This window comes from Panthera uncia (genome assembly GCF_023721935.1).
Source record: "Panthera uncia isolate 11264 chromosome A1 unlocalized genomic scaffold, Puncia_PCG_1.0 HiC_scaffold_17, whole genome shotgun sequence".
Taxonomy (NCBI): domain Eukaryota; kingdom Metazoa; phylum Chordata; class Mammalia; order Carnivora; family Felidae; genus Panthera; species Panthera uncia.
The window spans coordinates 106,826,754-106,843,777 of NW_026057577.1; the positions used below are offsets into that span (position 1 = coordinate 106,826,754).

General features: G+C 48.7%; 1 protein-coding gene across 3 annotated transcripts in view; it reads right to left on the minus strand.

The window, feature by feature from the left end:
• Nucleotides 1-17,024, minus strand: part of LARP1 (La ribonucleoprotein 1, translational regulator) — a 53,564-nt gene that overhangs the window by 19,052 nt on the left and 17,488 nt on the right. For all 3 annotated transcript variants that reach the window (XM_049647938.1, XM_049647937.1, XM_049647936.1), the window contains exons 2-4: nucleotides 1,453-1,514; nucleotides 1,139-1,204; nucleotides 10-184 (exon numbers count right to left, since the gene is read on the minus strand). In XM_049647938.1, the coding sequence (XP_049503895.1) occupies nucleotides 10-184; nucleotides 1,139-1,204; nucleotides 1,453-1,514 (303 nt within the window). The remainder of the gene's footprint in view (nucleotides 1-9; nucleotides 185-1,138; nucleotides 1,205-1,452; nucleotides 1,515-17,024) is intronic.

Here is a 17,024-nt window from a genome sequence, read left to right on the forward strand (position 1 = left end):
GCCACTCACCTTTCTTTTTCTGGCCCCCTCGCTGGCAGTCCTCGTCCCCATTCTTCTCTTCCCCAGATTCATCCGATTTGGTTTTCGGGCTCTCTTTACTATCACTCCCCTCTCCTTTCTCCTGTTCCTTCATGTCCTTTCTGGGGGGCAGCTTCCGGGCAGGCTGGGACTTGTGGGGCTGTGGCTGCAGTAGGAAGCAGAGTAACAGGGGGTGAGGTAAACCAGAGAGCCTCCTAGGATGGGGCAGAAGGACCCCTGCCACTAGAAAGGTGGGGCAGGGGAGACGCAGCATGCAATGGCAGGTTGGACTACATATATTCTTAGGTCTTGTCTTTATGCCTGAGATGCCTCCACTGGGAAGTGTGCTCAAACAGGCAGGAAGTAGGAAACAACCTGTTTCTTCATCTTCCTTGAGTCTCAGTAACTGAGACAACCCACCAGGACACAGGGGCCATACGTTTACTCCCTATAGGACCAGACCGTCCAGGTAGTCTGTGGGACGAAAGAGATGCTAGCCCTTGGCTTGTCCACAGCAACCCTGTGTGTGAACTGAAGGCCAATGGCCACAGCCAGTGAGTGATCTAGGCCATCAGTCCAGAACAAAAGCACTGGAAGGGGGGGACTGATCAGGAGTTCCTTTGCTGGGACTAAAGAGCGCTACATAAGCTTCCCCAAGACATACAGTCTGGAGGTGGGTACCTGGCCTAATGACCACTCTCCTGCTTCACTCACTGGCAACCCAAGTATAGCTGATGGAGAACACAGGCTCTGGAATAATAATACAACAGACTTGACTTCCAAGGCCCACCTGACCATCAAGGGCTCGTTTATTAGCCTCTCCCAACGGCTGGTTATTAGCTTCAGTGGTCTCATCTGTAAAACGGGAATTACTAAAGGACCTATCTTTAAGTCACTGTGAGGATTCGATGAAATGGTAAGCAGCACTTGGCAGTCCCTGACATACAGCAAGGGCTCAAATGATGATGATCTTTAGCTATTTCAGAGTTGCCCATACTGTACCAACCACTCCTCTCAAAAAAAAAACCGAGAAAGTTAAGACCCGAGGCTCTGAGAACTTAGGCCAAATGTGCATTTGTACATAGCATTTAAACCTGCCCACTCTTCCCCAAAGACTCACCTGCACACTCTTGTGGGCTATCTCTCCAGGTGTGGGCCAGTTGATTGCATCTCCAAAGTCACCAACCTGCAAGGCACGTTCTGTGAAGGCCCTGGGGTGGCCATGCCCCTGCCATTCAGCCCCTCACCCAAACAAAATACAGCTCCCCCGAGAGATCAGAACCCACAATCATCTGTCCACTAGGACCATCCACAGTGGAGGCCCAGAGGGGCTCCCCCGCTATTGAGAGGATCCAGAACTACCTCACAGCTCAGAAGAGGCCACCACCTTTCTTCAAGGAAGCCCCCTTTAGGCAGCCCGCTCCTACTCCTTACCTTGCTGCCTTTGCGCTGTTTAGGAACTGCTGCCCTCACCACCTTAGCTGGAGCAGAATGTTCTGTGGGAACAAGAAGGGAGAGATGGTTATGCACAGCCCACGGAGGTGGCCACCGCTAGCTCATCCTCATGACCGCCTCTACTCCATCAAGCAACCTGCAGGTTTCCAAAGGAGGAAGACATGGTGAAGAGGGGAAGGACACGTGCTCAAACACCAGTAACAAGTATACCAGCCTCTCTCTGAAGAAGTCGTGGAAAATGAGACCATGGAAACAACCAATGGACAACACCCCATGAACACCCATGAAGTGAGGCAGGAGGGCCCTCCCAGCTCTGTACTCTCCTATAGAGAGGGCACTGAGGCCTGGAGAGGGTAAGTCTACAACAGACTGGGGCCATGCCAGAGCTGGCTCTGTAATTAAAGGCTCCCTAATCCCAGCAGGTTCCACGAAGGAAGGATCTGAAAGACCTTCTCTGGCTCTAACTAACACTGTGGAAGTCTGTGTGTGAGCAGACCTGGGCTAGTGATCATCGGGAAGGTAAGGGGAGAACCCTGAGCTGGCAGTCAAGAAATCCAGGGCTCTCTCTTCTAAGCATCCCCACCCCCCACCAGGACCAGCTCTGTCCTCAATGACCTGCAGTCAATAGAAAGGTTAGCCACTTAGGAAAGACTCTGCTGCTCTCCAAGTTCCCAAAGAAAACATGAGACCCATTTGACTCAATGTTCCTTTTAGGAATTTATCAGTACAAATTAGACAAGTGTTTAAGAGTTATATACAAAGCCGTCCATAACAAAAGTGCTGTTTGTAAGTTCAAAAAATTGAAAACAACCTACATTTCCAACAGTAGAAAACTGGCTACAGAAATTAAAGCTTAACAATTTTTAGAGCAGGGGTGCCTAGGTGGCTCCATCGGTTGAGCGTCTGACTTTGGCTCAGGTCATGATCTCACGGTTTGTGGGTTCAAGCCCCACTTTGGACTCTGTGCTGACAGCTCGGAGCCTGGAGCCTGCTTCAGATTCTGTGTCTCCTTCTCTCTCTCTGCCCCTCCCCTGCTTGCACTCTACTCTGTCTCTCTCTCTCTCAAAAATAAACACTAAAAAAAAATTTTTAAGCAATTTTTAGAGCAGTCATTAAAAAGATAATGCTCTACTAGAGATAAAAGATGTGAAACACAGTAAGTGAGAAAAGCTGCAATTCTATTTTTATAAAGCAAAGAAAAAATGTGTATATGCACATATTCACAAGAATTCTGGAAGGCCATATAACTAAGTATCATCAGGAGTAAAGTAGTATGTTAACAGTGATTTAATCCTGTTTGGAATTTTCCAGTCATTTCAACGAGACATGGGCTTTTTAAAAAGAAAACCTTTGTTTGTTTGTTTAAAGGAAGAACTCTAATAGGTCTGGTCCCTTCTACACCTACACTTGCTTTCCCAACACACTTCTGAAGAACAAGGGTTTCTAAACCCTTCCTCCCTCAGAGACCCACGGGAAAGGTACATCCTGGGGCTCTACTCACCCACTTCTCTCCCATCATGTTGCCCCCACAGTCCCTGAACACAGAAATCTGCCTAGCTGGTCTCAAAAGGAGTTTTCTAGTCCTTGAGCACACCCATGTTCTCTTAATGAGTAGAACGAGTCCCTGCCTGACTCCTAACTATGAGCCCATGGCATCTTTGGCTTCCAACCCTTACCAGAACCACTGCCCCCTCAAGACACCCCTCATGCCTTGTGAGAGCTGGAGCTATGGAACCCAGCCCACAACATCCTCTACACCCAGTACTGGATAGTGGAGACCCAGAAATCTCTCAGTGCCAAGAGGATGGAGCCCATAGATCAGGGAGCTACTATGCACCGACTTTCTTGCTGATCCTCGGTGGCTCTGAGAAGCCTAATACCACCCAGTTCCCAGACTAGGCTGGTGCTTCAAACCACATAGGGGTGCCTGGGTGGCTCAGTCAGTTAAGGGTCCGACTTCAGCTCAGGTCATGATCTTGCAGTCCGTGAGTTCGAGCCCCACATCAGGCTCTGTGCAGACAGCACAGGGCCTGGAGCCTGCTTCGGATTCTGTGTCTCCCTCTCTCTGCCCCTCCCCCACCTCAAAAATAAATAAAAACTAAAATATTAAAAAAACAAAAACAAAACCAGGACTGGGTAGAGGGAGCCACCCCAGGATCATCTCCCCTGACTATACCTGAGTTACCGGAGTAATCACTTCTCCAAGGACCCCCCTGCTTGCTATCAGGACAAGAGCAGGCCAAAGGACCTGCAACTTCAAGCTCGTTAACAAGACGTGGAAAGGGCAAATCGGGCTCATAGGGCAAGGTGTTCCTGAAGACTTTCCTCGAAAAAGTGAGGCAAAGTTTTTCAGGGCATTGTCTGTTTCTTCTAATAAAAAATAAACCTAAGAAAAACTCTTAAAATTGGAAAGAGTCCTATCCTGCGATCACCCTGCCTGACACTCCATTTGCCGAGATCACAAAGGGACGTGGTAAAGTACTGAAAGTTCAGTCTCTGATTAATGGGAGAGTCATCCTGTCATCCTGGGAAATGTCCCCATTCTCCCACTAGCCCCAAGATGACTGAGGGAATATGGCTAGTCTGAGCATACACAGGAATATTCAAGTAGTCCTGTGTGAAGTTTGCTGAAAAAGGCCCATCCCTAGCTAGTCTCCCTCTGCCCCCGGGACCCACAGTGCCCTGCTCTTGCTCTGCTCACAGCTACATCCTCATGCTGCCCCCGCTCCAAGGAGGAACAAAGTCTCCCAGACAGACAGAAAAGTCCACTAGGGAGAGAGGACTATTTCTGCCTTTACGTAAAATTCCTAGATCTGTTAAGATCCTGTGGGGCTTAAGCAAAGGCAGGAGGGCTCAGTCAGATGCACGGCTCTCAGGCCCTGCGGGAGACAAGAAAAAACGCTCAGCTTTTTGACTTCAATTACACATCCCTTTCTGGGTCCCCTCCCAGCCATCCTCCTTCACCAGGTAACCAACCAAGAGTCTCTCTCCGGCTCCCTAATATACAGGGCCTAGCATCTGAAATGGTTCCCAGGGAAAACCAATCCTTTGCGCAGGTGCCAGTCCCTAAGTCCAGCATCATCCCAGCCCAAACAGGGAACAAGCCCCCTCCTCCCACTTCTGCGTTCTCAAACTTGTGCCAGCTGCCAGTGACCAGAGCCCAGCTCAAAAAACACTAAACTCACCACTCTGCATCTGCCCAAGAAAACGACTGTAGAAGGTGAGAAAAAAGGACCCATGGTTCTAATCCCCCCTGTTTGCAGATAGGGAGCAGAGGCCCTCAAGGGGCTTCCCTAGAGAAGAACCAGGATGACAGCCACAGGTCTACACTCTTTTTGTTTAAGTGCTCCCTCCAGCTTGCCACAAATCCCATGTGGCCACTGGTAGGGTCAAAACTCCTTCCTGGGGGCGGCTGGGTGGCTCAGTGGCTCGGTCTGTTAAGCATGAGACTCTCGATTTCAACGCAGATCATGATCTCACAGGTTCGTGATTTTGAGCCCTATGTCGGGCTCTGTGCTGACAGGGCGGAATCTGCTTGGGATTCTCTCTCCTTCTCTGCCCCTCCCCCACTCGCACTTTGGCTTTCACAAAGAAACAAACAAACAAACGACAACCCACTACTTCCTGGTGCAATCTTAGGGCGCTTCCCTGGTGTTTCCTGGTAAACAGGGTTACTGAAGACAGGGAAAGGTTCTCATGTACAGAAGGAAGTAGAACTGTGGAGAGATGGACCCTACTTGAGGCCCAGCATTCTAAGGGAGCCGGATGGCAGACAGAGGCCCTAGGAGTACCTTCCTCCTGATTAAAACAAGTCGGGGGCTAACAGGCATCTGGAAAAGGAGAAAAGCTACTTTCCGTCCCACAGGAACATCCTGAGCCAGGAGCCAATACTGAATGACTCTAGTTCCAGGGGGTGAAGGGGCTTCCCTAAATACACACATGCATTTGTGTATTAAATGAAGCACACCAGAATCTCTATGTGTGGTTGTGGAACACCAGAAGACTATGCACCTGTATCTGCACGGCAAACCCACTCTTTTTCCTTCAGATTACTGAGAGCGGTGGGGACCAAGGCAGCTAAACCACTATGGCTAATGGAGGATACCGGGAAACAAGGTGGGGCAGAATGTGGGCGTTGAGGGTGGGCAGGGCAGAGAGCGGCTCCCCCTGCAAAGCGGAGAGGCTGACTGCACAACACTATCTAACCCTCTGAGATTCTCTCTTCCTCAACTGTCACCCCTTCATTCAAACACTTGTCTAGGAAAGCAGAGAGCCCATCATAAGAACATGGACTTTGTCATCCACTGCACTTGGCTGGAGGCCCTACATACTCTGCCCCTTGACAAGCCCTTTGAGTTTTGTTTTGTTTTGTTTTGTTTTGTTTTGAGAGGGAGAGAGAAGGAGGAGGGAGGGAGAGTAAGAGAGAGAGAGAAAAAAAAAAAACACGAGTGGGGGAGGGCCAGAGAGGACGGGAGAGAGAATACCAAGCAGGCTCCGTGCTGTCAGTGCAGAGCCCATTGTGGGGCTCGAACCTATGAACCAGGAGATTCATGACCGAAATCAAGAGTTGATGCTTAACCGACTGAGCCACCCAGGCACCCAGAGAAGCTTTTTGAACTTAAGTTTTCTCATCTGTAAAACTAAAGTCACCATTATCTCATAGGACTGCTGTGACAGTTAAAGGAACAGAGCATAAGAGTGCTCAGCATATGGTAATGCTAAATATTTCAATTCAGATTCACACACCAAGTCTACTATGGCCAAGTAACCCTCATCCTCAGGGTTAAAGAGAAAAAGAGACCATCAAATAATCTCTTAATATGAAAAGAATCAGATCAACTCCTGGGAATCAAGTGGTTCAATTCACTGATTCAGATTACAAACGCCATCCCCTGTCCAGCTCCAGCCTGGCCCTTCTTCCGGACACCGCCCTCCAGAAGCCGTCCTGGCTCCAGGGCAGGTTTCCCAGGGGAAGAGGAAAGAAAGAGAGAGGATTCACCACAAGTCCTGGGGGGCGGGGGGGGGGGTGGGGCTGTGACATCAGCCCCTGCTGCAGTAGAGGAAGGAAGAGCACAGGGAAAGCCTGGAGTTCCCTTTCAGTTGAAGAAATTTAGTGACTCAACTTTTTACTCAGCATGGAAGAGGGACAGAGCTTGCCCTCCAGAATCTCTCTCAGCCTACCCAGGGGCCAAACCCATCAACACCCACTACAAAGCCAGATAAAAAGAAATATTTTCTATGCTGTCTTGTTCTAGAAACATCCTAATGCTGCTGACCCTTTGAAATAAAAGCTACCCAGAGGGACTAGATCTAGGAAATCTAAGGAGCAAAGACTTGGTCAAGCAATGGGAAGCCAGTGGTTTTTAGGGTGAGAAGGCACACGGGTTGATTCAAACTCTTCAGGTCATGGTAACAAAGAACTAGTACGAGGGAGAAGCTGGAAATGAGACTGGGGGACAAATGTGGGTAAAAGGTGACACGGGCCTAGGCCGGATGGGAGAAAGCCTGTGGGACTGAGAATGGATGGTCAGAGATCTCTGCCTCAGTGCCAGAAGAATGGGGAGGGCCAAATGTTTATTTTGGGGCTGGCACCATCTCCTGGAGATTGGCAGCTGAATAGGCTGAGTTTACCCTAACCAGAAAGAATTTCTACTTTGGGGAACAAGGTTATTTATTAGGCTGTATTTCTTGAGTTGACACTCACCAACTTGCTAATCTGTATGTGGCCATGAGGTCAATCTCCTCAGGGACCCTCTCAGACCTCAAGTAAAGTGTCCCTCCTACATGCTCTCACGGCGCTGGAACCCTCACCCCCTATGTGGCTCCTTGAGGCCAGGAAGCAGACTGTTCTGACAGCAGTAATCCCAGGGTCTAGCTCAGGGCCTGGCAATGCGCTGACATTTGTTGAATGAGTGGTAAGTTCACAAAACCCATCTCCTCTATGATTTCACACCAAGGAAAGAGGCTTTGCTTTCCGAGTACTAATTCCTGAGGCTACAGCTTCATCCTCCACCTTCAGCCACAGCTCTCCGGAGGCAAAGAACGAGTATCGTCCGCACTGCTGGCTTCCAGAGGAACCCCACGTCCAGCCCTGCCTTGACTCTGAGGCACCTGATTACCTGAAATCAGAGCTGGGTCCTAGTCCAGACTCCAGCACTCTTCAGTTGTATAATCTTGGGGGGCAATACTGACCACCCTCTCCACGTCTCATCTTCCTCGACTGAACAAAAGGTAGTAACATGAGGTCTGGAGGGGTGAGGAGAGAGAAGGCAAGACCTCAACCACTGAGATTTCTCATCAAAGAGATGCTAGCAACAAGCTGTGGTGATAATACCAACAAGTGCGTACGATATGTACTAGGCACTTACTAGGTGCCATGTGCTGTTTTAACACTGAGCTTGTTTTTCTAACTGGTCTCATTTTATTAAAAAAAATATATTTTTTAATGTATTCATTTTTGAGAGACAGAGAAAGACAGGGCATGGGCAGGGAAGGGGCAGAGAGAGAGGGAGACACAGAATCCAAAGCAGGCTCCAGGCTCTGAGCTGTCAGCACAGAGCCCAATGTGATGCTTGAATTCACGAACTGTGACACCATGACCTGAGCTGAAGTCGGACGCTCAACCGACTGAGCCACCCAGGCGCCCCATAACTGGTCTCATTTTATAAATGAGGAAACTAAAGCACACGGTGGAAAGATTATTTGCCAAAGATATTTGCAAACTGAGACCCCAAATGTGGAAGGGAGCAAAACCATCTAAGGGGAAGGTGAGGCAGAAGGAGCCTGGGTTACATCGCCCAACTGTGCTCATCCCTCCTAAGCCAGCCTGAGGGCAGAGTCATGGAGGAAGAGTTCGGGGACCACAGGCCTTTCAGCCTAACCCCACTCATCCTAACACCCCTTAAGCAGAAACACTCTTCTACCGAGTAAAAAGTACACTGGGTTAACTTCCGCACCTTGTTCACCAGTTCTTGTCGCTGCCATTGCCGCCACTTCTCAGAGGTCTCTCTCTGCCCAGCCCTCCTGCCCCGACTTCCCCCCAGACCCCAGACGTGCAGATGAAACACACGAAGGGACTGGAGGGCATCCCTGCATGCAGGAGAGAGAGAGAGAGAGAGAGAGAGAGAGAGAGAGAGAGAGAGAGTGTGTGTGTGTGTAGGGGGCTTCAGAACATCAGACCATCTAGAAGCTCTGCTCAAAGGAAGCTGCCAGCCCCAGTGTGAGCCCCTTGGCCTGGGAGGAGGGGCAGGATTGCTGGGTTCCAGTCACATGATGCTGCCTGGCCTGGACCAGGCCCAACCTCAGTAGACTATCTTTAGCCTGTGGTGACCCAGGCAGCCTGATGCCCCCACTCTTCATGATCAGACATGGAATCTGCCCCCACAGCTGGTCCTAGCCCCTAAAGTCCGACCAAAAGCAAACTAATAATATTACAACTGGAAGACACAAACAGCCAGTGAAGCCCCTGGTCTCCAAGTGCCAGCACCCTAACACAGCCTTTCTGAAGAGCACATATGGTTCTAAATAGAGCAGTAATAATAGTAACAACCCCCTTTTACAGGGTGCTAGTCTAAGTTGTTTTGTTATGTGTGATTCTACTAAATTGCCTCAAAAAGACACTATTAGTTCTGTCACTCAGAAAATGAAATGGAGGGAAGGAACTTGCCTAGGGTCACACAGTATATATTCTGTGTGACGTTATTCACACATCTCAGCATTATTTTCAGATTTCTTCCAAGGAAGCCTTCCCTGTTGAGTGCCCATTATAAAGAACTACCCAACTAGCAACTCTGGATCAAGTCCTAATTCAGTCTGTAACCTGGGGTCTTCAGAGCCACCCCCTGAAACAGGTGCACTTGTATCTCAACCTCACTAATCAATTACTGAGCCTGTATTACATACATCCTTGGAAGGTGCCAAAGTTCTTTACATACGGTAACATTTCTTTTTCACAACCGTTCGAGAGAGGTATGATGCTGTTTCCAGGTTATAGAGGAAACTAAGGCTCGGAGAGGCTAAATGACTTGTCCACAGTTCAGCAGGCTATGAACTTCCAGAGCTGGGACTGAATCCCAGGTACTGCCTAACCCTACCCCTGGGCTTTGTCGGCCTATAACACATCCTTTGTGGACAATGATTGCAAACTCCATAGGGTGGGGATCTCTTCGGGGATCTCTTCCACCGTGCCCATTGGCCTCTGAAACCCAGGGTTGCAGCATGTACATGGCAGGCCCACAGTAAACATTTACCAAATGAAGCAATTTACAGAAGCACAGGTGCTTCTCAAAGAACTCTGAAAGGGAAGAGAGGTTAGTGCCCCTCTGCATTATGACTGAGCAGCACACAGCTGTACAGTCCAGCAGCTGCAACCCCTTTGAGGTCTAGACCTGCGTTCTGTACTCAGAATTGGAATCAGGGTGCTTTAATCCAAACACCACGGGCCAGCCATGGAAAACAGAGGACCGCGAGGGTATGTGGCAGACGAGCCAGCACAGGAACTTCCCAGAGGTCCCAGACTTAAGCCCCCAGGCCTCGGGCCACACCAGAAATCACAAGTCTGGCCAGCAACCCCAGCGAGCTGGGAAGCACAGCTATAGCTAAGGGGGTAGCATCTGTGCAAAAGCAGCCAAAGCTCTACCCTCAAACACAGACTTAGTGTTTCCAGAGCTTCTGAGTTTTCAAGAAAAGCAAAAAAATAGATTAAAAAGAAATTTCTGGCTTTATAAATACTGCTAATCAATTCACATTAAAAAACAAAACAAAACAAAAAAAAACCCTCTTCCATGCATCATATTCTGCTAGTGGGCTCCTGCATGCTCTCTTGAGGGACAGGCCAAGCAGTGGGCAGCTGGGCCCTGGATTTCAGGAGCCACCCCTTTCAGGAAGGTTTTGAGGCACAAGTAACCCTCCACTGCCCACCTGACTCCATTGTTCTGATGTGGGAAGCTGCTGACCTCAAAGCTGGTTTTCCCCTGGTAACCCACCACTTCAGGTAATGCAAATTCACTTTTATTGTCTTAATCTAGGGCATTCTCAAGAGGCTTCTGAGTCCCCGCCTTCCCCAAATTACTTTGGATTACCACTTTATTGGAGTGGAGAGGCTCTCAGACCCAGCCAAGACTAGAAGGGACTTGAGAACTCTTCTCCTTGTAGAGACAGGAAAGCTGAGCCCAGGAGGGACCAGGCTGTGCCCAAAGTGCCCAGTAAATTGTTGTGGAGTTGGCACCAAATATCCAGTTCCTGCCTCTAAATCCAGAGCTTTTCCAGCCGGTGGGAAAGCCAACTTCCTGCCTCAACAAAATACGCTCTGTTCACCTCGACACTCACTCATGGCATAGGGGCATATCATGCATGGGTGAGGTGCATGCAATGCAGGTTCAGAAACCCAAGCATTCCAGGAACCGCCCTGCTGTTTTTAAGATCAACAATTTCTCACGTGAAATTGTAATATATGACAGAAAAGGAGGGGTGCTCTTGTTGAAATGGATCTCGGAGGGGGACCTCACTTCTGCCCCCATCTTTTTTCTTCACACTTCTCCCGGGAAGGCCAAACCTCTCGGCTCCCTCTGGAAGATGTGGGGTAGGCAAGTCCTGATCACTTACCCATGCGGTATGCCAGGTTAGGCTCCCTCACTAGCCCTCAGTTTCCTGCTCTCTGAAATCATTGAGCCCTAACAGCTCCAGCCCTGCAGGCTAGGTATACTTGGCAACAGGAAAATCCCAGAGAAATGGAAAAGACTTGCCAGGTATCCCAGAAACAGATGACAAGTTGGGAGGTCTTAGGTATGGGCTAGTTATACTGATCCAGCTCAAAAAGGCAGGCCTTGCTTCCCAGAAGCAGTTGATCTGCCCCTCTTGAGGGGTCTGGGCCAGGGGACTGCTTCAGTGTCACATGCTACAGCCCGACTGGAAAAGAGTAGAGCCCTGGGATGCCATAGATGGGGAGACAGGGGCTGCCCCACCTGCAGACACCCCAACCCTCCTCACAGATGTTCTCAAAGCACTGCCAGGTACCCTATTACTCTACTCTACAGTCCCTTCCCCTTCAGCAAATGTAGTGGGGGGGGGGGGGCGGTCTGAGTTCTATCCAAAACCCACTCTATCACCAATTTACCAGGCTGCTGGGCTAAGAACAGGACAGAGCAGCAGTTAAGAGCATGGACTCAAGTTCACCCAACGATGTTCTAACCACCAGTCTGCATGAAATAAGTAACCCACAGACCAGGGGATATGGTTAAATCAGACCAACCTTTCATGGAGCTTGTAATTTGATAGGCATTAACTGGGACACACAAGAATGAGCCAAACAAGCAGGTTCATGATGGAGGCAAAAAGACAATTTACATGGGAAATTCTAGCATCAGACTTAATCTCTCATTGTGAGGTTCATGATAGCTGCTAGCTCACAGATTTACAGCTTAAATGACATCATCATGAAACACAGAACTATCATAAATACATGGCTATTTTTTTGGCTCTTTGAGGCAACTCCTGAATCTCTCTAGTGCTTTAAAAGAGAGAGAGATGGATAATGGTTGCCAGATTTTTAAAAAATCTCTAAGTGCGCGTTTCATATCAGCAAGTAATTTTTCCTATGCAATATTTGGGACATCTTATACTAAAAAACTATCCACCATTTATCCGAAATTCAAATGTAATTGGGTGTCTGGTATTTTTATTTGCTAAACCTGATGACCACAGGAAGGAAGGAAGGAAGGAAGGAAGGAAGGAAGGAAGGAAGGAAGGAAGGACGGACCACTGCTCATGTTCCATGACAGTGGGGTAGTGAGCAGGGCCCTGGGCTAGGGAGTCAGGAGACTGGATGCTGGTACTGGTATCCTTGTGGTGGGAGATGGCCATGAGTTCCCACCTGGGTGTCTTCAGTCTCGCCATTCAGAGGCCTGTGGTTGGGGTGGAGGGGAGCCTGTCATCTGTGGTCCTTCCAGGCCTAACATGCTTTGATTTTTATCCCTGTATTCACTGATCATCCTAACTACAACTTAATTGAAGCCAGCTGTCCAGGGGCACAATCTACCTCCAAAACCACTGCTACAAAGTACATCAGCCCTAAGATTTTAATATGCAGAACTACCTATCCTCTGAGGAGCTTATCAAAATGTAGATTCCTGGGTCGCACCCTCCAGAGATTTTTGCTCAGAAATGGTAGGGCCAGGAATCTGGTAGGTAATTCTAAGTTAGGTTTTCTCTGGACATACTTGGAAATTTTTTAACTTAACCCAGTGAGTTTCAACTGCTAATTCTGATAGGGGTTACCAGAACCACAACACCACATTTAATATTTTAAAATCAGGGCTACACTTCTTAAACTGGTAGTGGGTACATGGGTTGTTTTAATATTTTATATTAATTAAAATTAGTATTTATCATATCCATATATTTATAATTAAGTTTAATATAATTAATTTGATGATTAAAATTAAAATATTTAATATTTTTAAATTTACATTTATGTTCTTTTTAAAAGGTACACTTAAGTTCTTTTCTAAAGATTTTATTTTCAAGTAATCTCTACACCCAACAGGGGGCTCAGACTCACAACCCCGAGATCAAGAGTTGCATGCTCTGATGTAGCAGGGCTGGTCTGATGGACATGGAACCCAAGCCCCCTACCCGTTAACCTTCCACTCAGCTGGAGTTTCTGAGCACAAGGCTATATGAAAAACCCTCACCTCACAGCTGTGGAAACTGGGACCAGTGAGCTAGCAGGCTGGCAATACCACTTGGCGAGCAGCAGGCTTCGTTTAAATGCATACTCCTGGAAGTCCCTCAAGTTCCAGGAATCAGTCTGGTGAAGAAGGCAGAGCTTGGGCATCTGCAGTTTTAACAAGTTTCCCATGCAATGCTGATGCCAATTAATGTTAGAACGGAGACTACTGGGAAGGAACCCTGGTCCCCAACCCCCAGTCCAGGGCCTCATGTTTGCAGACACAAATGACCTGGCTCACAAGAGCAGGAGGGAGAATGTTTTAATTACACACACAAACAGCAGCCACAGGAGGGGTACATGAGAAGCACATCCCCTCCATTTACCCCAGTCCAATCTCTAGCATCAGGAATCAAGACTGGTAAGGCCAAGAAGCCATAAGCTGAGCGTCCTGACAGATGGGAGGTCACAAAGGATCAATCTGGGCTGGGTTCGGGGTTCAGTTTCACAACAGGCTCCAGACTATGGCTGTGCAGAAGAAGAACGGAGGCTCTGAAGGGAACAGCTTGCCTGCCTCCTTTAACAGCCAGCCAGCCTCCACGCTCTTAGGCTAAGCCTGCTCTTTGCTCACCCAGCGCCCTGAGGCCTGGGTCTGCTACACAATAATGGCTATCACTAAGCATTCACCTCAAGCTTCCTGTTGCAGGATTTTTGTGCATTTTGACCCTCACAATGGTGGAATTACCATCCCGCCAAAGTCACACGGTGAGAAAGTATCTGACCTAAGGATCTGAAATCTCAGACTACCCTAGGCCTCTTTCAGCACTGCAGGAGATCAGTATTAGGTTCTCAAAGGTCTCCAGCTCAAACCTGTGGGCCCAACAGGCGACTGAAGCCACCAGCACCAGAATCCACTTCTCTGAGACTATTAGCTTACCTGCCAGGTGGGGATGCCATTCCTCAGCACAGGGGGAAAAGGGCAAACACAGTCAGGAATCAAAGCACTGTTTAGCGAAAGGCAATGCTCTAGGGTCACAGGCAAACCAAAGGCCTGAGCCCTCGCCAGCACCAAGCCCAAGAGGATTTTGCCTCCTCCAGCAGATCAGAAAGGAAAGGATGGAGAAAACTGTAAATACCTTATAGTACAAAGGACAGGGAAGAGAGGGGAAAGCGTGGTGGAAAAAGCAGGGACTTTGTATAGGTTCTGTTATGGGGCACAGGAGAGCTGAACAGAGCATAAACCACCCATCCAGGTAAACTACCCTTCCTTACCCTTGTTGACCAGGGCTAATCAGCTTTAAGATACTTCCTCATGCACCATGGTATCTAAGTCTCAAACAGTCTGAGGTAGGAAGATGCAGTTCTCCCCAGAGCAAGCTTCCTGACTTGTCCCAAGAATATCAACTTGTTTTTTGAGATCCCAGCCCTATGTTCCGACCAGCTTATTGTGTCACCTGACCATTGGGAACTTGGGTATGGAGGGGTCTGTGTGCAAGGCACTAGGGAAGCAGTGGTGAACAAGACCGTCTCTATGCTCTCAGGGTTCAATTTATACAAGGGCTTTAATGTGAAACTCCACATGTGACTACTTGATCTTGACTGCCTGGGATGCTGTATCGAGGATCCTCAGGTAGTAAATGGGCTCAAGAAAAGCCTAGGATCAATTAGCAAGTCTCCCAGGAATGTCATTTGGTAATGACTAAGAAAATGCTCTTCTTCTCAACAACTATATATGACACACACTATGTACCGTGGATATAGAAAGTAGGTAAGATTACCAAGGACCCAGCCCATGAAACTAGTAGCTGACGTTTAGAGCTGACATGGGTGTGGTGGGCTCAACATGCTTTCCGTCCAAAAGCCACTGGGTCCTCACGTCCGAAAAGATCTGCAACCCTTAGGCGTGGGCTCTTCTAGAGGAATTAAGACAAGCCCCAGGAAGAACAAAAAGCAGAAACACAAGTGAGAATTAAGGAATGGGTGCCTCTGTGGAAAGAACACTGGGCTGGGAGTCAGGAAAACTGCCTACTTCACCCCCAGCAGCAGGGTGGTGCAATGGTTAAGAGCCTAGGCTCCAGGGGCACCTGGCTGGTTCAGTGGGTCCAACTCTTGATTCGGCTTAGGTCATGACCTCACTGTTTGTGGGACTGAGCACTGATCAGGCTCTGTGCTGACAACGCAGAGCCTGCTTGGGATTCTCGCTCTCTACCCCTCCTCTGGTCGTGCCCGCTCACTCTCAAAATAAATAAATAAACTTAAAAAAAAAAAAAAAAAAAGAGCCTGGACTCCAACAGCTCTTCTACCTTGGTGATTCTGGGTTTCTGTAAATGGGAATAGTTTCTAACCTAATGGGACTGTGAGGACTGAATGAGTTGATATTTGTTAAGTGCTTGGAAACGTGCCTAGCACATGGTAAGCATTCAATATTTGTTTGTTAGCTATTATCCTGGAAGTTTAGAGGTATCTCTGTGTATCCGAGCAGGCTTCATCACTGGTTTGTCTCACAAAACGGGCCTGTACAACTTTAATTTTTTATTTTTCATAAAGGAATTCTCCCCATGAATTCAATAAAATTCACTGCAGAGGATTTTTTTAAAAGGCCACCGACAAATTTTTCTACCCCACCCCAAGCTCAGTTTCTGAGGTGAGCTTCCTATTAGGTACCTAGTTCTGGAAGTTTGCTCAGTGCCCCTGCCCCCACCCTTCCCAGAACCATGCTTTATGCTCTAGCTTAAAGAGCTCATCAGTAAAGCAGAGTAGAAGGGTGGGCCTGTTTTCAGGAAATTTAGAGCATTTCTGGGCAACACCTCCTCCATTTGGGCACGCCTTCCTGGCCTTCTGAGGGCTCAGGGTGTGTCATCCGCTGGCCCATGTGGGGGAGGGAAGCCAACTGGAGGCTGGTCAGCTGGAGCCCCAGGAGCCCCAGCATGTGCTTGTCAGCCCTAGAGGCTGGTGCTGCCAGACCTCATCCTTTCCTCATCCACACTCTTGCAGCACTGACAGTGCAAAGGGCTCCTGTTTCTCCTTCCCTGAAAAGAACAAGGCAGAATGAAAAAAGACCCAGCACGGGCATCATGATTCCCTTAGTGCCAAGTGGGAGACTCTGGCCAAGACACAGCCTCAGTTTTCTATAAAAGGAGAAGCCAGATGGCTTCCAGAGCCCCTTTGGATTCTGGCCTTCCTCAAGTCTACAATCTCCAAAGAGCTGCTACCTCAGAGGGGCAATGGCAGTGATGATGCAAATCAGGGGGTGGGATAGAGAAGGCCTGGAATGGCAGAGAACATTCCAGAGAACTCCCAAGCCTAGCTGCAGCCAATGGGGAACTTCAGCAGCCTCTCCACTCCCAGCCAGCAGTCCAGCATTCCCAGGCTGCCACTGCCCGCACACTCCTTTCCCCATGCCTGGCCAGAGGGCCTCCGGCTCCATGGACAAACTGCTGTGCTCATAGCTCCTGGAAAGATTGACAAGAGTCCCACATCTTTAAGAGGGGGCCAACAACCACCCACCTCAAGGGCACTTGTGAAATATGAATAAAGAAGTGTTTACACGTAAAGTCTTCTAAAGTCTTAAGGGCTATCCCAAATGCAGTACCAGTCCTTTCAATCCAAGGAATTGATGAAGAAGACTAGACCCTAGGATAAATAAATGGATGGTGGCTCAGAAACCTCAGCTTTGGTAGCTGCCATCTTGGACAGTATCCTACCTCAGGCAATAGAGCTCCCAAAGGAGTACAAACGAAGCCATCTCCTTGTTCCCTGGAGCAGGCCCCTCCCAGCCTGTGGAGATTTGGCTCAGTGCTCCTGGGTGTCACAATAAAAGGGGAGAAGCCCAGCCTCCCTGGATCCTCAAAACCTTAATCATCGGGGCGGGGGGGGGGGGGGGGGG